Consider the following 24,235-nt stretch of genomic DNA (forward strand, 5'->3'; position numbering starts at 1 on the left):
TGGAGTGCGTAAAGTGGCTTGAATAAGGAATATTATGAATTGAGAAATTGTTGGTGTGAGGAACATGTTGATAACATACAAGTATATAGTTGGCATTATCATGAAGAGAGAATGGATCTTGATAAGGTGGTGAAAAAGTAAACTCGAATTTGAAAGCGGGCGGAGGTTAGGATGTTGTAATTGTTATTATTGCAACCCCAGATTCATCTCGTTGCGATCCCTGTGGAAATCGGAAGCTTCTACCGGTCGCATCCATAAGTCTTTAGTTGAGGTTATATTGAAAGACCGTGTTGCAATAGTGATGTGCATGTGGTGAATGAATGTGCTGTAGCGCGGGGGGCTGCCTTGCAGTGTGGGCAAAGCAACTTGTTTGTGACTTGTATTTTGTGTCGGAATCGTAGCAGGGAACGGTGGTGACCACATCTCAGTCTGACTGCACTCATTATTTTTTTTACTGAGCTGAAGATGCACTTGACAGGTTGGTGATGACTGGCTGAATGCGACATGTGCGAATAACATCGCTGTATTTCAAATAATTACCAAGTAACGTGGCGTTACCTGGTAATTATTTGAAATATAAGGATGAAATTCACACATGTTGCATTCAGCCAATCATCACCAACCTGTCAAGTGCATTTTCGCCTCAATAAAAACAATACTGAGAATAGGTGTGCTCGCGTCTCTCTGGGTAGGGAACTTTCTCATGCGTGAATGTCTGGTGGTGGTTCACGAAGGACGTTGTTTGGCTGATGGGCTTGGATGGCTATGGTGCCTAACAGCTAGGTGTTTATGCACTGTATGTGTTTGTGATTTACAGTGTTGGGCGATCTGTGATTTGTATTGTTCGATGGAGAGGGACTGTGTTGCCAAGATGCACTATGTTGTGTTGGGCAGTTGTTCGTTTGTTTATTTTTGATGGAGGTGATGCAACATGAAATTGTAAGGGTGGGATGGGCATTGAGCTGACGTAATTCACTGTGTCTCTGGTATTCATATGATCTTTGACAATATTTTTACTTCTTGATGAAAATGATCTATAATTATGATTTTGATGCATAGTGTACTTATTCTTTAAGGTTTTGTTTTGTGGTGATGAAGCTTATCCATGTCAGATTCATGCCAGACCAAAGTATGCGTATTACACACATTTTCCAGGTATAATACATAGTGCGCTGATTTATAATCTTTCTTCTTAACTCTGCTGACTTCCTTTGGTCTCTCTCTCTCTCTCTCTCTCTCTCTCTCTCTCTCTCTCCACACACACACACACACACACACACACACACACACACACCACTGTTCCTCTGAATTCTCTGCTTGCATCTCTTCCCCATTATGACGGAAAAGAGGGACCAGCCTTGCCACACCCTCTCACCCGCTGTGTAATGCAACAGTTAACTGGTAATCTGCCTTTCTTGTTTACGACTGGTTATTTGTTGAAATGTCTTAGCATGTCTTTTTCCAATGCAGTGCCACATTATTTCAAACACAATGTGTCCAGGCATCTCAATGGAATAGATATTTGTGTGTTTACGTTTCTTTGGAAGGAACTGACAGTGTTTTGACTTAGCTATGACGGTCACATACAAATCAGTCCTAATTATTCAATGAACGAAACTTCAATTCCCATCTCCTTATGTAGCTGTTGTTGTTGTTGTTGTTGTTGAGTAACCCTGGTCTGTCTGGACGAGCTGAGCGACGAACCGCAGGCAAGCAATCGCCTCTGCAGGGCTGTCCCATGCTGTGACGGGGTGAAACTAGGATATCTTGCCTTTAGCAGCATTTAGCTTCGCTACGCCACTAGCTTTATAGGCAGCAGTTTGTTTAGTACAACTGTTGCCCTTGTAACTATATTTACATATCAAATAATTTATTTTAACAAGTATACATAATGTTGTTTGCAAACTCAACTTCCGATGTTGATTTTTATTAGTTTCATATTTAGTAATAGCGAAAACTTTCTTGATAGAAAGGACGGGAGCCCCTCGAAGAACCACCCAAGCTGATTATGCTGCTATAGTCGCACAGAGACAACATTTCTTACGAACGATGTGGCCATAAGGGACAGTCTTCATTTAGAAGTGTCTGCACTGACTGTCAGGCGAAGGCTGCATGGCCCTGGCATACACCATAGCAATCCAGCAATGAAGGAACTTGGCACAACAGCACAGAGCGGGGAGGTTAGTTTTTGCTCAACGTTGCTCCTAGGAAAATCTAGACTTTTGGTCGCGCGTCATCTTCACAGATGAAAAGTGTTTCTCCTCCACCTCACGTGGCAGGGTTCACTGCTGGAGGAGAAACAACACCAGGTATATGATATTACCATTTTTATTACTGATAAAATTCCCTACTCTTATTGCCCCCCTCCAGCCTCTGTCTTTGTTGCAGTCATCTGTTTTCTGTCCACCTCTGATACAATAGTTAACCGATATTCAGACTTTCATGTATAGAACAGGTCAATTATAAAACTGTTTTCCACAGTCTGCAAACCCCTCCGTCCTTCATCTCCAGTCTTTTAAAGACAATATGGTCCGGCATCTGAGAGAATCAGGATTCCATATTTTGGTCTTATCCTGTTCAGATTGCCCAGGGAAGAGACATGATTCCTTCTAGTCTTTGCCTCTGTTTTCTTTGCACAAAGACATTAGCACCAAAAAAAGCTTGATGAATCAATTCTAAATAATATAAGGTCAGGCAGGGGGACATGTTATCAACTAGTATTCTGTCAAATGGCTGCAATTTAAAAAAGTGAATATATACATATATATTCCACATGCATATACGAGAGGGTCAACAATTTTGAGGAGACACGATCGGGTCACGTTACCAGTAACATCTGGGGGATACGTGACTCTAAATGGCCTGGGTGACATGTTCAGCACGAGGGACGTTTTACTGCTGACCAATACGTCCATATCCTGGAGAATGTTTCCTGTCATCATTACGGGCAAAGAGTTTCCCATTCCCAGATGGACCTGTTATTTTCATGCATGACCGGTGCCCCATCCACACCGCACGTGTAGTACAGCAGTGGTTTCAGAGACAGGACACACTTCAGCTCTTAGACTGGCCTGGTAAGGGGGCCGATGTAAATGTAACAGAACATATAGGGCTGAAATGGTTAATACCTGGCAGCTAGGAGACGAGAGGACAAGAAATGGACGGCTCAACCACGTAATCGCTCAGTGGGAACTTTGCCGACGCAAACACGACTTCATCGGTGGCCTTGTAAGCTCCTTGCCTAACAGGTTGCAAACAGTGATTGAGAAAGAGGGAAGCTGTTCCCGATACTGATGTGAAAAGTTAGGCAACAATTATCATTATATTTAGGATGTATGCATTATTACAAATATTTTTTTTTTATAAAATCTACAGTGTTATGAAATTTTGCCTTCTGTTCCTTATATATATATATATATATATATATATATATACACGAGAAAGGATAATTATATGGATGTTTGAAATCATCCGTATAATTATCCTTATTTATTATCCACCGCCTGCTAGAAGCAAGATCACTTACACGTAATAACTATATTGTGTTCCATGGCCTTTCCACACAAATAGGATGGATGAAGTAGACTAAATGTATTTTCCTTCATATGCGACTTGTTTAGGCGTCGGCGGTGATAGTGGTGGATGGTGGGTGTTGGCGCGTGGCGATGGTGATGGTGGGTGGTGGCAGCGGCTGTTTTGGTGGGTGGTGGTCGGTGGTTGTGGTGGGTGGCAGGTGGTGGCATCGGTGGTCGTGGTGGCTGTTGTTGTTCTTGTGTGTGTGTGTGTGTGTGTGTGTGTGTTTCAGTGAGAGAGTATTAAACTCATAAATCGTTTAATGCTTCATATCAGACATTATCTTCATTTCCCTCTATTTGTGTATTTGAAATTGTTATTTGTATACATGTTTTCATCACAGCTGCAGAATGTCCAGGTATTGCCTTCATTAATCTGTAAAAATATTTGCCAATATTTAAGTAAAAATCCATTTCATCACAAATTTAGCATTCGCTGTGTGACTGAAACTGCTCCGGTACTTGCTGCTCTCTCTGTGGTAGCGAGAAGTTCGGGGTATTAACATGTCGTCCAGAAAGAGCGGACCGAGGTTTGTGCCTTCCACTTTGGGTGTAGTACGAATTTCTGAACGGAGCTGTACATCCTACCCGTGAGGAACCTCACACCACACTGAGCCAAGCAAACCAAGTAAGCATGCGTGCACCAGCTGTGGCAGGCTTAGCTCTGCCCACTTTTGCCCGTCATCCAGCAAAAATGATGACTTCCTAAATATTTCTTTAGAGATTACATCGGATGACGGGCAAAGTCGTCATACTGACGTCAGAGATTGACAAACGCATGACGACCCAGGTCGTCATTGGTAAGTCTTAGTGTTAAAAATCATAATTGAGAGCAGAAACTAGCTAATGATGGCAGAAATGTTTCACCTTTAGCTCAAGAACTTGCCTTGACAGACTTCTGTTTTGTATACATATTGATTTAAAATGCCGATACATTTATTGCACTTTAAATCAATATTTATGCAACATAGAAGTCTGTCAAGGCATATTGGCGATCTAAAGGGGAAATACCCACTAACTTTACGTTTTTGCTTTGAATCCTGATTTTTTTATTAATAGTTAAATTAAGCAAAATTTTTTTACTGGAGTTAACCCCTACACGCCAGGGTTTTTTCGATGTTGCATGCTCCTCCCCACGAGGGATATCCGTGATAGAAAAGAATACCCTTACTTCAAACCCTAATATCTGTCAAACTATAACAGCTAGAGTAAAAAGTAAAGATACATAAGAATCAACAACTCTTCCTCTTTCAAATGAAAGTATCCCCACGTCTCTAGGTGGTCGTCGATGAGTAAGGTTAAGTTAAAGATTAAAGGGCAGTGGGAAGAAGCCTGTGGCTATACACGTAAACCGGCGTTGCTCCGTGCCCAAAATCTTGACTGCTATGCACGTCTGCCGGCAGTTAGGGGTTAAGATAATTGGTGTGTAAGAACCTATATGGTGATAAAATTATAATATTTTCCAATTAAAAATCCTGATTTGGTAAATGACCCCCAATTCGGTAATTTGTTTTATGGCAAACGAGAACAACAGAGCGTGTAACCGTGGCCTCCTGAGAAGAATAATCAGCAACTCGGCGTTTTTGCATGTGTGTTCACGTGTGTATTTGTATGTATAAATGAATATTCTTTCATATAATTGTCTAGAGTAAACTACTGTATGGGCCGTTTACAGGGAAATGTACGGTATGAAAGTCAAAAATAGGTACATACAGTTAATTCCCAATTATCCTTTGTTGCAATATCTGGTCTAACGCCATATCCAGTGCCTTTTGCTCAGCTATATTAAAACAATATCTGGGGGAATTTGGCAATTTCTGGCAGCGAAACGAGAAGCGATTGGCAGTACTATGCATTTTGTGGCAATAATGTGTATCATCTGGCTCAGACATGGGACCCAGCTGGCGTGCAGCCAGACCCCACAACACACACGCTTTACGGTGCGCTGCAGGAGGGGCCCACCGATGAGTCAAGCCAACCATTGCCCACTCCCCCATTCCCAACCCCACCCCTGTTGACAGTAAAACAAAAACGTTAACAATGACTATCCCTGGTCTCATGCTCTGGGTATAGCCTACTGCTTTGAACACACACACACACACACACACACACACACACACACACACACACACACACACACACACACACACACATACACACATATACACACACTGTACATACATTGTAGGTAAGAGTAAGGACCAACCAAGACTCTTTTACAGCTATATAAAAAGCAAAAGTAAGGTCAGATAAGATATAGAGTATGGTTGACAAGGGTAAGAACTTTGTTATGGAAGAAGAAATTTGTGAAGTTCTATTAATATTTTCCAGTCAGTATTCACTAATGAAGGACCATTTGAAATGGATGAAATAATACAAACAATGCCAAACAAACTGGGAAACATTTATCATGGTAAAAGGGAAATTGAAAAAGAATTGAAAAATTTAGATAAATGGAAAGCAGACAGACCAGATGAAAAATCCTATTGGGTGTTAAGAGAATGTGCAGAAGAATTAAGAAAGCCCATGCAATACTTCAGAAGTCACTAAATCAAGGCAAGTTACCAGAAATATGAAAAAAGGCTAACATAATCCCTCAGGATAAAAAAGGCAATAGACAGTGCCCATTGAACTACAGACCAGTTTCACCTACTAGTGTTGTAAACAAAATAATATAAAAGCTAATAAGAAAGCGATTGGCAGAACACTTGGAAAGGTATGAACTGTTATCAGAAAGGCAATTTGCAGTTAGAAAAGGAAAATCATGTGTAACAAATCTCTTAAGTTACTACGACAGAGTGGCAGAAACAATGCAAAATAGAGATGGATGGGTAGACAGTACATACCATATTTCGCAGCATATAAGACGCTGCAGTGTCAAAGATTCACCCTAATTCTGGAAGGGCTGTTCTGAGAAAAAAAAAAGTGTGCTGACCAAGAATTCAGAAAAGTTGCTTGATATGAGTAGTTTTAACTCAAATACACACTCACCTGTCAGAATCTCTGTTCACTACTGTTGATCAGTCACTGGTTACTTTATTTTTATCTATCTATCTATTGCCAGACGCCATAATCCCGTAAGGGGTGGCCTTTAGTCTTTGAGTTAATTGTTTTACGGGGAGGGGCACTAACCCTCTGCCGACCCACTTGGTGACCAGTAGGGAACACTTACGGGTTGGTTATTTAGTTACCACCCAGCGTTGTAAATGATTTCCTGGCTTACAGGAAAACATTAGGGTTGTCATTCAATGTAATGCCACCTGAAATGGAAAGAGGAGTAATAAGAAGTGACAGGAATGATGGAAGAAATAGGAAGAGAAGAGGGCAGACACAGAAAAAAGAGTGATAATGGTGAAGGCAGAAGTAAGCAGCACAACATCAAGTGAGTGGATGATGGTGAGAAATAGGAAGAGAGGGGACAGACAAAAAAAGAGTGATAAAGGTGAAGGAAGAAGTAGGCAGCACAACATCAAGTGAGTGAATGATGGTTGCCACTACCTACCACCTACAAGAAAAGAAAACAAACAGCCCCTTCCTTACAAAAAGTTACTTTGTTCCACAACGCCATGGTAACACTGTTTAAGCATATGAACTGTCCAAACTCTTTCATACAGTAGCTACTTTGAGACTTAACGTTCATCTCCATTAAAGTATAATTAATATGTTTCAAGATATAAATACTATTTTTCTTGAAATGATTTGAAAACTCAGTAAAACCTGTTCTTTCATTCAAGGAAATATAAATGCCATTAAAAGCAGAAATACAGCCATATCCCTAGATACGATACCCCTATATGAAATACCCCAGATTAGCGATGGAGGTAGAAATACGAGTACCACCCTACCCTGCCTAACGATGGCCTAACCTTGGTTTAACGATGTTTTGATTTTTTTTTTTCTTACCAATTTTGATGATATTCTAGACTTACGTTTTGTGTTTAGGTTGATTTATAAACTGTTTTTAGACTTAGATTAATGTGTTTTAGTCATAGGTGGGTTGAACATGGTCATTTGGGGGTGCAGTTTACTAAGCTTGATTTTTTCTAGACTTACATTTGATGATTTTCAGATTTTGTTTTTGGGTTTAGGTGAGTTATAAACTGCTTTTGGGCTTAGTTTAGCTTTTTTAAAGCTATCTGGGGATTTAGGTTAGCTAGAAACTTGTTTTTGGACTTCTGGGTGGGTTTAGGACTTCATTGGGGGGAAACCCATGGTTCAAAAACCCATCCATATACTGTACTTTACATGTTGAATCTACCCCGAGGTATGATACCTCGCCTAGTGATGGCTTTTTACTTAACCAGTTGCATCGTTAATCTGGGATATCCCTGTACACTATATCTCAAAATCAGTTGCTTGTATACCTGTATGTATTAAAATCACAAAACACAAGCAGAATTTTAAAAAGTCAAGTACACTGAACATTCACAGCATTTTACTTACCCAAAATTCCTGAAAGTACCCTGTACTTGTCAGATTCAAAATCAACACCTGCACTGTTACGGAATTTTCCCACATACACATGGATCTTTGACCACAGTATGACATCTAATATACTATTATGCAGACCATGTGTGTGTGTGTGTGTGTGTGTGTGTGTGTGTGTGTGTGTGTGTGGAAGGTTGAGATGGATAACTGAGGGTAATGACACATTATCCTGCTCAGCGCTGAATGGATAGCTGATTGGGGGTACTGATGCAATATCTGGCATTCTGCAATATCCGGCTTGGGGTTTGGCTAAATTATGCCAGCTAATTGATAGATTACTGTATCTGACAGTGCCTAGACAGAATTATGATGACTAAATGGGGATTGCTGGTACTACAATAAGAAATGATGGTAATGATGATGTGTTTATGCATTTTGGCAATTAATGATGATCATTGTGATGAAATTTGCAGGTGCATCATCAGGCATTGGTGCAGCAACTGCCCTAGCTTTCGCACGACTTGGTGCAACTCTGGCTCTCACTGGACGCAAAGTTGAGAACCTTGAGGCAGTGGCAGCCCAGTGCTATGATATCCAGACCAGCAAGAAGCCTCTCACCATTCAAGGTAGAGTCAGCCCTGCTTTTCTACAGACTAGCTCCAGTACAAGCCTACCCTGATATCCGGCAGTGTTGCGTATCAGTGGGAGTGTTCAGTCAGTGAGTATGTTGGATATCAAAGGATTTTTCCCACAAGATGCTGAAAAAATAGCCAGAGATAAGTTCCAGATGCAAACCCAAACTCTTGTATATCTTCCTTATCAATAGAGACTGGCACAGAAACACCATAGGTCATGTTATTATTCTCATAAACAGTGCTATTGCTAAAGAATGAGACATCAAACATCACATGCAGAAAGGAAAGGTGATGGGACATGCAGTGTTGAGATGCTTCAGGGCAACTGACAGCCAGGCAGGTAACTGGCAGTGCACCAAGTAGGGGTTGGGGAGGGTGGGGGGATGAGGAGGGAGACAAGGGGGTGGGGGAGGGCAGGGGGACTAGAGGGAGATAAGCTGGGGTGGGGGAGGGTGGGGGGACGGGGAGGAAGACAAGCAGGGGTGGACGAGGGCGGGAGGGAGACAAGCGGAGGTGGGGTTGGGAGACAAGTGGAGGTGGGGGAGGGAGACAAGCAGGGGTGGGGAAGGGTGGGGGCAGGCAGGGGGATGAGGAGGGAGACAAGAAAGCCAAACTGCCCTACAACCACCCCCCACCAACCTCTCTCTCTCTCTCTCTCTCTCTTTGGGGGCCGCGGTAGCACAGTGGTAGCGCGCTGAGCTTGTGATCGGGAGGTCGCAAGTTCGAGCCTCGCCCGGGCTACCGTTGCCGGGAGGGGTAGCTCCCTCCTGTAACCCCAGCGGGGCTACATGGCCTTAGTGCCTAGCTCGGGGAATTCATTTCTCCATTTCTCTCTCTCTCTCTCTCTCTCTCTCTCTCCTACTCACGCACTCACTCACACACACATGGGAGACAAGCTGGGATGGGGGGGAGACAACCAGGGCCGGGGAAGGGAGACATGCCTGACAGTGCTGAGTGTGGCGTGAAATGGAGGAGGGACCGTGGGGGAGGAGGAAGAAGAGAGGGGATGGAGGGAGCTGAGAGATCCTTGTGTACGACCACATACGCGTTCAGACGCGCTCGTTTCAAACCAAGGGAGGGGTCGAATGTTCTGACAAACGAATCGATGGTCGTTTGGATTGTCAGAATGTTCCCCCATTTCTTTTGTTCAGTCTTGTGAATCATCTGTTAGTGATGCGCCGGATCTTGGGGTATGCCTGTAGTGGTAACATTATGATTCTTTTCATAACCACTGCTCGAAAATTCATTACTGTAGAGGTAATGCTCCTGTGATTATTTTGCAATGTGGTTTCCATCAACTACTTGAAGAAAGGAAAGAAGAAAATAGTACATTTAGGTTGCCTAGATAAAGCTATTTTAAAATAAACATCAGTTTACTAAATTTTGGGTTTTATGAACTTTCTGAGCCAACTGAACAGTTTCCTTATATAGCTGTGGTAGCAGCCAATAAAGGTTCAGTATAGAGTTTATGGCAGGTGCACCTGACAAACAGCATCAGTCAAGCCATGCTTGGCATTGTGCCTCAGCAGTACCACTTACCTAGTTAATTATACTGTCTTACTGTAGTCTTGTGTTGACTACAAATTTTTAGATATAATACAACCTCCCAAATCTGATCATCCAGTTTCCAAAACCCTCCACTTTCCAAAATATTTTGTCATGCAGTAGCGAGGTGTGATCGGTCTTCACACAAACAATGCATATTTGAAGACAAAGCATATTTATTGACTGGTACACTCCAACCATCCATCCGTCCATTATCTAATCCAGTGTTGCCCCATGAGAAGCGTAGGAGCCCTGGTCTAGGTAAGTTGGTCTTGACATTTAAGATGAGAGCAACCAGCCTCCCTCATCCCCGAACAATAAACCCCAACCACCTCTTGGATATTAACCTGCACCAACACAGTCTGATTGGAGTGCCGTAATTACCCACTAAACCACCAGGCGCCATAGTTTGGTTATATGGTTACCACCCAGCATAGTAAATGGTTTCCTGGTTCACGGGAAACCATTTGGCTTGTCAGTTGTCACTCAGAGTACAGTCACCCATAGACAGAAGGAAGAGGAAAAAAGAAAGGAAAGACAGACCATCCATCCATCCATCATCCAATCCGATGCCGCCCCATGAGGAACGTAGGAGCCCAGGGCTAGGCAAGTTGGTCCTGACATTTAAGATGAGAATGACCAGCCTCGCTCATCCCTGAGTGGCATTATGTGAGTAATAACCTCATCCACCCCTTGAATATAAACCCTCACCAGCTCAATCCGATTGAAGCGCCGTAATTATCCACCAAACCACTAGGCACCATGATTTGTTTATATGGTTACCACCCAGAGTAGTAAATGGTTTCCTGGTGTACAGGAAACCATTCGGCTTGTCACTCAGTGTTGAGTCACCCACAGGCAGAAGGAAGAGGAAAGAATGAAAGACAGAAAGACAAAAAGAGGGAGTGTAACAAGAGGAAGAGAAAAAACAACTGTTAATATATCGCTGATATTTATCATTGTACTGGAGTGTATTTTTTACGTGATTTTGTCTTGGCTACCATTGTGATTCTACTTTCTCAAATATTTGATTTTCTATAAAGTCACTGAACCCATGCATTTCAGATTTGAGAGTTTGTACTGTACTGCCATAGGATCTCATCACAATATCTGGCCTAATGCAATATCCGGGTGCTTTTTGCTCAGCTTTATTAAAAGAGCATCCCATGAAATTGGGCAATATCCAACTCAGAAAACATAAAGCACTCGGCAGTACAGTACTATACATTTTTCGATGGTGGTGTGCATCATCTGGCTCAGACACGGGACCCAGTCGATAAGCGGGCAGACCCTGCAACACACCAGCCAATCACAGTGCGTTGTGGGGACAGCCCACCCGATGCACCATGTTGCTCTCTCATTCTCACGTGGACGCTGTATCGTGAGGACGTATCTGTACATTGTGCATTTGTGACCCACATGGTGGCTAACCCTCAATGCAGTGACTTAGCCTGTGGCTCCCTGTGCCACACTCGTTGCTGTACTGATAGAGGCTGTAGAGACAGGGGCCGAGGTGGTGGAGGTGGGATAATTTTTGTGGAAGCCATTTGCCACTAGACCACATGGGATTAAGTGCACTGTACTGCAAAGTGGTCTACAGAACTCTACTCTCAATTGATGCCAACACTAGGTGAGTACAGTATGAGTATGATTATATTATGTACACCAAGCCCTCATTTTTTGACCGATCGTTATTCGACTTCGTTGTTTCGAGATACTGTATATAAATCTACACTCTTTTTCGTTATTCGACATAGTTATCCCTGCCATTTTGACCATTCAAACCTCGAGCCACCAGACAGACCAGGTGAGCTGCCTCAGTCTCCTGTACTCTGCCCTGCTGATTGGTTGCCTTTTCATCCATCTGCTTTTTCTGTTTGACCAAATGGAATACAACAGCACCACCATGGCTCCACTGAAGACCCTTACTCTTAACCCTGTCAGGCACAGTCATGTGTTCACTAACCTGAGTGAGTGTTCCACCATCGCATGGTCGGGTGCTGATTGTGCCAGTAATTAACGAATATCCTTAATGCACAATACTGTACTGTTTTGGCGCCAGTTGTACGTAATGCACATCTTAGTAGGTAGGTTGTAATCATTGTGGAGTCCTGGGGGCGAAGCCTCCCAGTAAGGTTTCAGCACTTCCAGTTAGGTTTCCAGTGTTATTTATGGTTTTAAATTGTATACGTTTGAGTTTGGTGTAGTTACGTCATGTCCAGGTGACAGGATTGGCAGTAAACACTCTATTGAAGGCGTTCAGGCAGCGTTTTGTAATATCGCTAAGTAGGTATATTTCGTTTGTTCTTTAATATTTTTTTAATCAAAAATCAAATGTCAGTCATCTGAGATGTATGTAATACTAAAATAATTTTCCTTGAGAACGTAGGTCTATAAGAAAACAGCTCAAACCCCTGTGTCACTTTCGTTCATATTTACTGGTATTTTTTCCATCCTTATTGAATATTTTTTGAATGACAAAGGTGGTCAGGAACCTAATCCCTCTGTTTCTTAACAGTCTCATTGGAAAAATAGGTTTGTTCGACCAGTTCGTTATTCAACCACTTTTTATGAAGTGCATCCTTGTTGAATAGTAGGGGAGAGGTGTACTGTACTGTATTACTATACCATATGTGCTGTATCAGTACGGTATTTTATTTTATGCTTGATTTTAGTTGTTTATTTATGGGTAATATTGTTGGAAGTTTTTTAGGATAGAGGGCTGAGAGGGATAGGTTAGGGTAGCGACACATTATCTGGGTCAATGCCGAATGGTTAGCCATTTAGGGGTACCAGCGAAGTATCCGACGTTGAGCTTTATTCGGCATGGAGGTTGGCTGAATTACGCCGGATAATTTAAAGATTACTGTGTTTTGTTTATGGTTTTTACTATTATCAGGTATTACGTGTCAAGTGGGGTTGGTGGAGGATTAGTGCCCCTCCCTGTAAAACAATTAACTCTAAGCCCTTGGCCACCCCGTCTGGGATACATGGCGTCTGGCAATGAATGAATGAATGAACTTTTAAGTGCTATGATTAGGAGAGAGAGGAAATAAGAAAGAAATGAAGTAACAGCACTGGAATGATGAGTGCAAAATTACACGGATATCAAAATGTTGGTACACACTATCCAATGTTTCCATGATTCCTCCCCCCCCCCCCTTTTTTTTAAATAACGCCATGTCCACTTTTCGATAAGGGCTAAGGTGTTGCCCCTGGGTAGAGGACTTTGGTTTTGGGGCGTGTCGCACTTTATGACCGGATGCCCTTCCTGATGTGTACCAGCGAACCTTGGGTGGACTCGAACCTCTGACCCTTCGGTCAGAGCGCTCTAACCCACTGAGCCACGGCTGCTGCAACCAGCTAGATGACGGGAGAGTGTTACCTCTCCTGGCAAGGCAGTTTACCCGGGCGCAGTGCGAATACACGACTTCGGTCTTGAGTCAGGCGCTCTACCATTGTGCTGCCATGTCCTCCTGACAGCTGTCATTGGAGCCTTAAATACTGTCAGTAATGAGATACCTGTATTTCATTTTTTAAAGCATTTAGCCTTAATCCTCATGCTTTTCTGAATCAGGTAAGACATAATACTAGCACACTAAAACACAGTTCGCAAGAATCCCAATTTTTTTTTTTTTATGCGAGGAAGAAGGAACCAAAGGCCATGAGCCCGCAGTAACAGTTCCCTCCAAGAGAAAAACAAAATACATTATAGAGCCAAATTCAAGATCCGATCATTTTGAGATGCCTGGACACACTACGTTTGAAAGACTGGAGATCATAGGCAGCAGGAAATACAGACAGAGGGAGACAGTTCCAGAGTTGACCTGTTGCATAAATGAAAGACTGGGAGTAACGGTTAACTCTTGCATTAGAGAGTTGGACAGAAAAAGGATGAGAGTTTGCTGCCAGACGGGTGCTACGCGCCCGTCGTAGAGGTGGAGGAATGCAAGCAGACAGTTCAGAGGAGCAGTGACCATTAAAGTAGCGATAGAAAAGAGATAAAGATGCAACAGTGCGGTGAAGAGACAGAGGTTGAAGGGAGTCAGTAAGAGGAGGAGAGTTAATGAGACGAAAAGCCTTTGACTCCACCCTATTGAGAAGAGCTGTATGTGGGGAGCCTCCCCACACATGAGAGTTGTACTCCACACAGGGGCGGATAAAACCCCTGTATAGAGTCAACAATTGTGCAGGGGTAAAGAAAGAGTGGAGTCGGCTTAGCACACCCAATCTCTTGGAAGCAGATTTTACAAGAGATGTAATATGATCTTTCCAAGATAAGTCCCGAGTAAATGAAACCCCAAGCATGTTCAAGGATGATGCAGGATTAAGCTGAATATTATTAAACATTAGTGGGTATACCTGTGGAAGATTTTGTCAGGTTGATAGGTGTAAGAACTGAGTCTTAGATGCATTAAACACAAGATTATTTTTACCCCAGTCAGAGATACGAGCCAAATCAGACATTAGGTGTGCCACTGCCTCATCCCTTGCTTGTTGAAGTAACTGTTGAGATGGGCGTTGCGGGAACCGAATGGAAAGGTGAAGGGTGGAGTCATCAGCGTATGAGTGGATAGGGTTAGATGTACAGCTTAGAAGATCATTGATGAATAAAAGGAAGAGAGTTGGTGATAGGACAGAGCCCTGAGGAACACCACTGTGGATAGATCTAGGAGAAGAACGATGGCTGTCTACAACAGCGGCTATAGAACGACCAGAAAGGAAGCTAGCGATGAAGGCACAGATAGAAGGATAGAATCCGTAGGAGGGCAGTTTGGAAATTAAAGATTTATGCCAGACTCGATCGAAAGTCTTTGAGATGTCAAGTGCAATGGCAAAGCTTTCGCCAAAGTCCCGAAAGGAGGATGACCAGGAGTCTGAAAGGTAGGTGAGAAGATCGCCAGTGGAGCGTCCCTGACGGAACCCATACTGACGATCGGAAAGAAGGTTGTGATAGGAAAGATGCCTTAAAATTTTTCTATTAAGAATTGACTCGAAAACTTTTGAAATACAGGACGTTAAAGCAATTGGACGATAGTTGGAGGGTTGGGAGTGATCACCCTTCTTTGGGACTGGCTGAATGAGAGCAAACTTCCAGCAAGAAGGAAAGGTACAAGTTGACAGACAAAGGCGAAAGAGTTTGCCTAGGCAGGGTGTAAGCACAGAAGCACAGTTCTTGAGAACAACAGGAGGGACCCCACCAGGCCCATATGCCTTGTTAGTACTGAGGCCAGTGATGGCAGAAAATACATCAACTGAAGAAATTTTAATGTCAGCCATGAGGAAGTTAGAGGGGGGAAGTGATGGAGGAACAGCACCGGAATCGTCTAAGGTAGAATTGGAGGAGAAAGTCTGTGTGAAGAGATCTGCTTTATGAGTAGAAGAAATAGCTACAGAACCATCAGAGTAGAAAAGAGGAGGGAAGGATGATGAGGTAAAGTTGTTAGAAAGATTTTTGGCAAGATGCCAGAAGGAGCGGGAAGAATTCGAGTCGGAGAGTTGAGAGCATTTAGTATGGATGAAATTATTTTTAGTAGAGCGAAGAACAGACTTAGCACGATTTCGGGCAGAAACGTAAAGATGATGTGATTCAGGGGTGGGTTGGCTCTGGTACCTTTTGTAGGCCCTCTCCTTGTTGCGGACAGCATTAGAACAAGCGTGATTAAACCAAGGCTTTCTTGCATTAGTCAAAGGATATGAGAAAGGAATGTATGCTTCCATGCCCGAGAGAATAACCTCCGTAATGCGCAAGGCACACTCAGATGGCTCCCAGCCATGGAAGCAATAATCATTCCAGGGAAAATCAAAGAAGTACTGCCTGAGGGCCTCCCAGTCCGCGGCTCCAAAATGCCACAGACGACGTTTCCCTGGAGGGTCCACAGGCCGTCCCGGAGTGATAGGACAGGTTAAGGTAATAAGATTGTGATCGGAGGAGCCCAACGGAGAGAAAAGATTAACAGAGTAAGCAGAAGGATTAGTTGTGAGGAAGAGGTCAAGTATGTTGGAGCTCTCTCCAAGGCGGTCAGGGATACGGGTAGGGTGCTGTACAAGCTGCTCTAGGTCATTAAGGATAGAAAAGATGTAGGCTTGTTCACCAGGTGGATCCGTGAAAGGAGAGGAGAGCCAAAGGTGGTGGTGAACATTGAAATCTCCAAGAATGGAGATTTCAGAGAAAGGAGAAATGGATAGAATGTGTTCCATCGCAGAAGTAAGATAGTCGAAGAATTTTTGATAGTCAGTAGAATTAGGGGATAAGTAAACAGCACAGATATATTTAGTCAGAGAATGACGGGAAAGCCGAAGCCAGAGTGTGGAGAATTCAGAAGAATCAAGTTCAGGAACACGAGAGCAAGATAAGTCGTTGCGTATATATACACAACAGCCACCTTTGGCCTTGAAATGAGTATAGAGAAAGTAGGAGGATACAGAAAAGGGTTTGCTGTCAGTTGCCTCAGACAGCTGAGTCTCCGTTAGAAAAAGAAGGTGAGGTTTAGAGGAGGAGAGGTGGTGCTCAACAGAGCGAAAGTTAGAGGAAAGGCCGCGAATGTTGCAGAAATGAAGAAGAAGAGAGTCAGACAGTGGTTCCAGGCACCTTGAGTCGTCACCGGGAGACGGGCAGATGGTGGGGGCATTTATGGGCCCCCCCCCTGGGGACTCCGAGGCTTGATAAGACGACGCCATTTTTGGTAAATTTTGAATAGGAAGTGTAGTGTGTACTGTGCATGTAGTTTGGTGAAGATAGTTAGAGAAATTTGTATTGGAGAGCATGCTGGCCTACTCGCTGTGTAACTGAGACACTGAAAAAGTTCAGCAAAGGGGGGTGGTCAGGAACTAGTCCTGAGGGCTGATGAAACGGGAGCTCCAGCACTCCCTGTCATCAGCTTTCCATCCACCTCGGGAGTACTGCCCTGCTCGACTGGTGCTACAGTCTACTCCTCATATTCTTCTTCTTTCTTCTTCGTCTTCTTTCTTAGATCTCTGAAGCTCTAACATGGCAATGCCAATCACCCAGGTTATTTCACAGAGGGGGTTTCATTCTTCACTTTGTCAAAAGCATGGTAGATTTGCCCCAAAAGGTCAAAGGTAAATAGGTCAGGAATAGGTAAACTTTTAGTTTTGATCCAGTTCCGATGAAACTTGATAGAAAGACTGAGAGTAAGGAAGAGGTCAAGTGGTTGAATTTTGAGTACGGTACAATCAAAATTTAAGGACTCTTGACAGTGTCAAACTTTTAGTCCTTTAACTTAAAAAGTTTATTTTCACTTCAGATTGAACTTGATTGAATGATGAAGGGTCAGCCCTATCTGTCTATCTATCTGTAGCCCGACGCCCTGATCTCGCAAAGGGTGGCCACAGACAAAATGCCTCCAAGTCGCTCTGTCGCCCACCATTTGACTGCCCTCCCCCTAACTCACTCTCCCCTCCCTCATATACCTCTCAACTCCATCCCTCCACCTCATCCTCAGTCTCCCCCTCCCTCTCTGTCCCTCCACTTCACCTAAATACACTTTCATTGTCAGTCTTTCACTCTCCACTCTCACCACGTGTCCAAACCACCTCAGTGTATTTCTCCTAATTTTCTCAATCACATCCACATCCACCCCACAACGTTCTCTCATTTCTTCATTTGTCAACCTTTCCTTCCATGTCACTCCACATGCTTCTCTCAGGTAACTCATTTCCACTGCCCTCACTCTTGACTTGTTCCCTTCCAGCAAGATCCATGCCTCGTTTCCAGACATCAGGGTAGGGATCACAATACTATTATGCAGTGACTTCTTAACTTCCATACTCACCTCCCTATTTCTCGTCACCGCTTTCAATGAACCAACAACCAGCCTTCCCTGCTGTACCCTTTCAAGCACTTCATCCTCAAAACTTCTATCCTTACTCCTCACACTACCTAAGTACTTGAATGCACTCACATTCTCCATTTTCTCACAATCCAACCTCACTGTGCATTCTGTGACTTCATTCCTCTCAAACACCATAACTTTACTCTTGTTTACATTAACTTTCAGATTCCTCTTCTTACACACTGTCCCAAATTCATTCACCAAACCTTGCAACTCCCATTCATTTTCACACAACAATATCATCAGCAAACAGCAACACCGGAATCTTCCACATCTCACCCTCATTCATTAGAGCCACCTCCACATCCACTGCCCTACCTTCCACCTCCTTTACAACCCCATCTGTGTATATATTAAACAGCCATGGAGACATCACACATCCCTGCTTCAGTGGCACATTTAGATCAAAGAACTCACTCAGCTCACCATCCACTTGCACCGTAGTCCTAGCTCCCTCGTACATACTCTTCACAGCACTCAGCAATTTCTCCTCCATTCCATATATTCTTAATACCTTCTACATACCTTGCCTATCTACTCTGTCATATGCTTTCTCCAAGTTCATGAAGGCAGCATACACTTTCCTTCCCTTCTCTAGATACTTCTCCACTAAACATCTTAGAACAAATATCTGATCTACACACCCTTTTCCCTTCCTAAATCCTCACTGCTCTTCTCCATCTTGCTTCCTCTGTTATATGCCTCATGCTGTAAATGAGTATTCCATCATATATTTTTCCGATCATACTAAGAAGGCAAATACCCCAATGGTTCCCACATAATTCTCTCTCCACTTTTTCTTTGTACTGTATAAAGGAACAATTATACCTGATTTCCAGTCCACTGGAACCCTTCCGTCTTCCCAAGCCAATCTACACATTTTCCATATCCTCTCCCCAACAATCTCACCCCCATACTTCAGCATTTCACCACACACTCCATCAATTCCTGGAGCCTTTCCCATCTTGATCTCCTTCATTGCTTCAGCTCCCTTCCGCCCTACTGATCTCTTCCTCCCTCCTCAAATTTCTTCTCCTCCCAGCCACTCCCCAACCACTTTTACTTGCACTGCTCTCACTCTTTACATTCAACACATCCTCCAAGTGCTCCATCCATCTCCTGCTCCGAAACTTGCGGGTCAGCCCAACATTAAATTATTCGGTTTTAAGAACCGTAGGTCCAAGGTCAACTCTCAAGGCAAGTACAGCTCGAACACTTTTGATCCAATTTAGATCATACTTAGTGGAGGTGTTAATGGTCATGCAAGGATTCAGTATTTGAAGTATTAGTCAGAGGTCGAGGTCACAGAGGGAAGTCAAAATTTGTAAGAGACCGAGTGCAGGGCATGGGTGTTGTGATTTCTTGGTGACCCTTCGTGTTGTTATTATCTTCAGAAGATTTTATTCAGTTGGAGGGAGACTTTTTGTATGGAAGCAGTTAGTTGGAGTCCTCATTAATCTCTTCACTTCTTCAGTGCTCATAAGTTAAATAACATACAGAAACATTTGGGGCTTTCTTACACTGAGGCTTTTAAAAATCAGCATCACAAGTACAGTTAAATCATCAGGTAATGCGAATTGTGTAGACAGGACACTGATTGTCGTACTTAGACATGCGTTTCTCAAACAGTATGTTTGTATGTATATTGGTACAATGTAGTCTGGCGACTTTCCAAAACTCTCAGTTTTATCCCTTCTTACCACCCTGCTTCACAGAAATTACCCCCTACTTATACCCATCATCAGATAAAACACTGAAAGAGATATAACTGTTTTGTATGAATGGTATTAAAATAGCATTAACAAAAACAGAAACATAAATAATAATGAGAGTGACGCAATGATTCGAGCTTCCATATACTGTAGTTCGATTAAAAGGTATTGGAGAACAGACAAAATACAGTAATCTTCCCATTATCCAACGTAATAGAGCCAAAGGCATGTCCAGAAAGTGGGCCTGTCCGGATACTGGGCCCCTGCCTCCTGGACTGGTACTTATGGACCCTAACCCAGCCTAACTCAGAAAAACTCCTACATAACTCCCAACTGGACATGCCTAGCGCTTATTTAAGGCCCTATCGACACAAATAAGGGACATAAAAGAGTGAAATAAATGTAGAGGAACCAGAGAATGAGGTTTTATAGGTGAGTATGGAAAAGACAGTACTCTATTTAACATTACAGTATTCTGGATACTTACAAGTCCATGGCCATCTCGATGAATAACCCGCCTCCTCAGACTCTGACAGTAAAAAGGTGCACCTGAAGCACCTACAGTAATCAAGTGTTGAACTGCACTTAGTCATTTGCACTCTGAATTCTAATTTCTTAACACTGCGCATTCTTTTCCCACTTGCGCTCTGTTGTACTTCCATGTTACCAGTGTTGCACTCTGCACTGAAGTCTTTGCAATCTGAATTCTGATTTCTTAACACTGCGCCTTCTTTTCTCACGTGCGCTCTATTGTACTTTCATGTGTTCATTGTTGCACTCTGCACTTAAGTCTTTTCACTCTGAATTCTAATTTCTTAACACTGTGCATTGTTCTTTACACTGCACAACACTGTAAATTCCCATGTGGTCTAGTGGTGAGTTTTTGCTGTTTATTCACTGTCAGAGTCCGAGAGTAGGTGATGCAGGTGGCTTAGGAGTGTGTCGCTGGGATGTAGTGATGGACTACTCACTGCAGACAACTCTGAAGAGAGGTGCAAACTCATGTCCAGTGGCGACTCCACCGTGGCTGATGTGCTGGGCTGTGGCTTGGAGGTGGAAGGCCTGTCCTGGGGAGGCAGCGGTGTGGAGCCTGGGCTGGGTATGGCGGGGGTAACGGGCCTGAAAAAACTGTCAGTGGTTGATTGACGCAAGGAACGACAATTTTGGCGATTGATGATGTGCTGCCTGAAAGTGCGCACTTCCTCCACAAGTCCCAAGGGCCCCATCTCCTTGTTGCAGTCCAGGTGTTCCAGGTAGTCGAGAAGAACTCGACGTGCTCCCGGCATGCGTTCAGCTTGGGGATAGCTGGAGTAGTGGCACACTGAGAGGAGTCCGCATCATCGTCACTGTCCTTGTCGGAATCTTTAAGCTGGGTACTTGTACCGGCAACTGAAGATGCGATCTCGATATCAGGCATGATCTGATACCCAGGATCACCCTCATCGTCATCCAACCACTCATGCACTTCGTCCACATCAACATCGTCGCCAGCCACACAAAGACGTGCATCGAAGTCATCCACGTCAAAACCTGGAAAATCGTGCACCACATCGGCTCCGACAAGCAGATGAGACCAACCATTTTCCAGAGTCTTGACAGAGACTTCCCTCCATGCACTGGCCCAGCTGTAGATGGCAGACTCGATGTTGTAGCGGCGAAGGTTTTCCAAAGTCCGCTGGCCTCGCGTGTCCCCTCCCTCCCTGTGCTTGTCCTCGTCCTTGAGAACAACCATCACCTCGTCCAGGAACTTGCGATGGTACTGCCTGTTCGTTGCCACAATCACTCCTTGGTCCATTGGTTGGATGACAGCAGACGTATTAGGTGGCAGAAACACGCACCTAATGCGGCCATTCTCAGCCACCAACCCTTGTTGGACAGGTGCGCAGGTGCATTGTCCAGAAGGAGGGTCTTTACCTGGTCGTGTGGGATTCCCAGTGTGTTCGTCTGGTAATGGATGACCACCTTGACGAAGTGGCGGTGATACCAGTCCCTGAAAATCTTAGCTGTTAACTTTCCAAGCCTTCACAGAATGGTACCAGACAACAGGAAGGACATCCATTATCCCACGAAGACACCAAGGCTGCTTTGCATGGCCAACAATAACGGGCTTGAGCCAGTGCATGCTGTTAGCATTGGCACAACACAAAGCAGATATCCGTTGCTTGCAGAGCTTGCGGCCAGGTACACGCTTCACTCCTTGGCTAGAGTGTTCGTCGGCATCGAGCGATAAAATAGACCAGTTTCATCAGCGTTGTAGACTTGACTGAGAGTGAGGCCCTCCCTGTCGATCAAGCCCTTCACCTTCTGCTGAAACTCCTTTACTCCCTGCTTGTTGGCCTCCAGAGCTTCACTGTGGGCCTTACGGTTGGTAAGTCATGCCGTAACTTGAAAGCAAAGAGCCAACCCTCGGATGCTTTGAAGTCTGAGGTGTCATGTAACCTTATGAACTTCTCAGCAGCAGCCTTCAGCTCCATACCACGCACCAGCACACCAGCAGCACATTGTTGACGATACCAAATCAGCGTCGAGCGGTCGATTTCTGCAAACCGGGGAGTGAACATAACCTTCCTCTCTATATTGCATTTGGTCTTCGATGCGAAGTCAGCCATGTACTGGGTAAGCTTGTCCTGGGATCTCTTGATGTCAAACAATGTACAGCAGGCCAGGTTGAATTCACGGAGGATGCATGACATCGACCATCCCGCGTCCACCTCATCCAATATCTCCCTTTTCTTCTCCAGAGTCAGAACCACTCGTTTCCTCCTCTCGGGCGGCGGGGCCATCATCAAACACACGAAGAAGAGGCAGGAGAGGAACAGCAGAGCCTGCAGGAGGTAGGGCACCACCACAAAAGCATGCACGTGGGTGGCCATGGTGACGAGCATGCACTGACAATGAAGGATGGGCAGGAAATGGGGAGGAAGCAGAGTCGCCCTGTCGGACATCAGCAGAACTACACGGCAAAACACAGCTGGTCCACACCATGCGCCATGTTCAAATTGGGGGGATATTCGAATTTTTTTTTTAATAATTTTTAAATTTTTCAGGCAGTTTGTGGGTTACAGAGTCCCGGGCCCAAAATGTCTGGGTAGTGGGGGGTCCAGATGGTGGGTGTCCAGATAGCAGAGGGATTACTTGTACTGTATATCAAACTTAATGATATTACAGAAGACCGTCTGAATGCCCTCAGTGTGTTTGAAGCAAATGTATTACTTACTGTAATCCCTCCACTATCCGATGTAATGGAGCCAAAGGAATGTCCGGAAAGTGGGCTTCTGCCTGCTGGACTGGTACTTATGGACCCTAACCCAGCCTAACTTTGAAAGCCACCTAAATAACTCTCTACCGGACATGCATAGTACCTGTTTAATTCTATTTAAGACCCTATTCACACCAACAGTGGACATAAAGCATTAAATAAATGAAAAGGAACCAGAGAATGAGGAATTAGAAGTGAGTACGGAAAATACTTAACAGTGTACAGGGTCTGTGGCCATCTCCTTTAAGGCTCTGGTAGTGGTGAAAATGCTCTTGAAGCACGAACAGTAATCCAGTGTTGTGCTACACTTAATTCTTTGCAATGTGAGTTATAATTGTTTAACACTGCACATTCTATTCTTAATTGCGCCATGCCAGTTTCAACTGCCACTTTGCGCTCCACATTTAATCCTTTGCACTCTAAATTCTAATTTCTTAATACTGCACACCACTGTAAATTCCCATGTGGTCTAGTGGCGAGGTATTGCAGTTTATTCACCGTTTATTCACAAAAACGAGCACGTGCAGCATCCATTGCAATGAACATTTACCCTCGACGGTGATTAGGCAGTAACTGGGGACAGGGTTGCCAGATCTGAGCTCAGCCACATTACCAAATGCCTCAATTTTCATTACCAAATATAACTTCTCGTTACCAAATTCTTAAAGGAAGCATTTATTCTTCACTAATTATACATACAAATGGAAATACAGTAATCACTCTCCTTATAATCAGCAGCATGTTTATTTTTGTGCTATGTGTACCAGCAGATTAATCAAAGAGAGCAGACAGTCCACTGTCTTCATTCTCTATGTCTTCATCCATGTGAAAAATCTGTTTGGTAATGAATCATACTGATTCACTACCAAATGAACTTTTCAATACCAAATTGGCCCATATTTGGTAATGAAAAATACCAAATGGCAACCCTGACTGGAGAGGGGGGAGGAAGAAAGGAAGGGGTGAAGGGGCCGTGCATAAACAACAGCTGTTCAGCGCTGCATGGTGCCGCACGCCAATTTCAAATTACAGGTGGGAAAATTTTCAGATTTTGGGGGGATTTTTTCTTTTTTTGGCCATTTTTTGGTTCCGAAGGTCCAGGTCCAAAATGTCCAGTAAGTGGGGAGTCCAGAAAGTGAACGTCTGGATAGTACAGGGATTTCTGTATTTTGTTTTTATGTAGAATTTTTTTTTTTTCAGGTTTGTGTACATATAAAAATCTTTTTTG

General features: G+C 43.8%; 1 protein-coding gene across 1 annotated transcript in view; it reads left to right on the top strand.

Moving 5' to 3' along the window:
- The window catches only part of LOC145412381 (3-oxoacyl-[acyl-carrier-protein] reductase FabG-like), a 392,048-nt gene that overhangs the window by 37,483 nt on the left and 330,330 nt on the right, over window positions 1–24,235 (top strand). The window contains exon 2 of the mRNA XM_080282270.1: window positions 8,474–8,626. Within this exon, the coding sequence (XP_080138396.1) occupies window positions 8,474–8,626 (153 nt within the window). The remainder of the gene's footprint in view (window positions 1–8,473; window positions 8,627–24,235) is intronic.

Source organism: Coenobita brevimanus, chromosome 93 (genome assembly GCF_032717465.1).
Source record: "Coenobita brevimanus isolate Jiangsu-jjx chromosome 93, ASM3271746v2, whole genome shotgun sequence".
In the NCBI taxonomy this organism is placed as follows: Eukaryota; Metazoa; Arthropoda; class Malacostraca; order Decapoda; family Coenobitidae; genus Coenobita; species Coenobita brevimanus.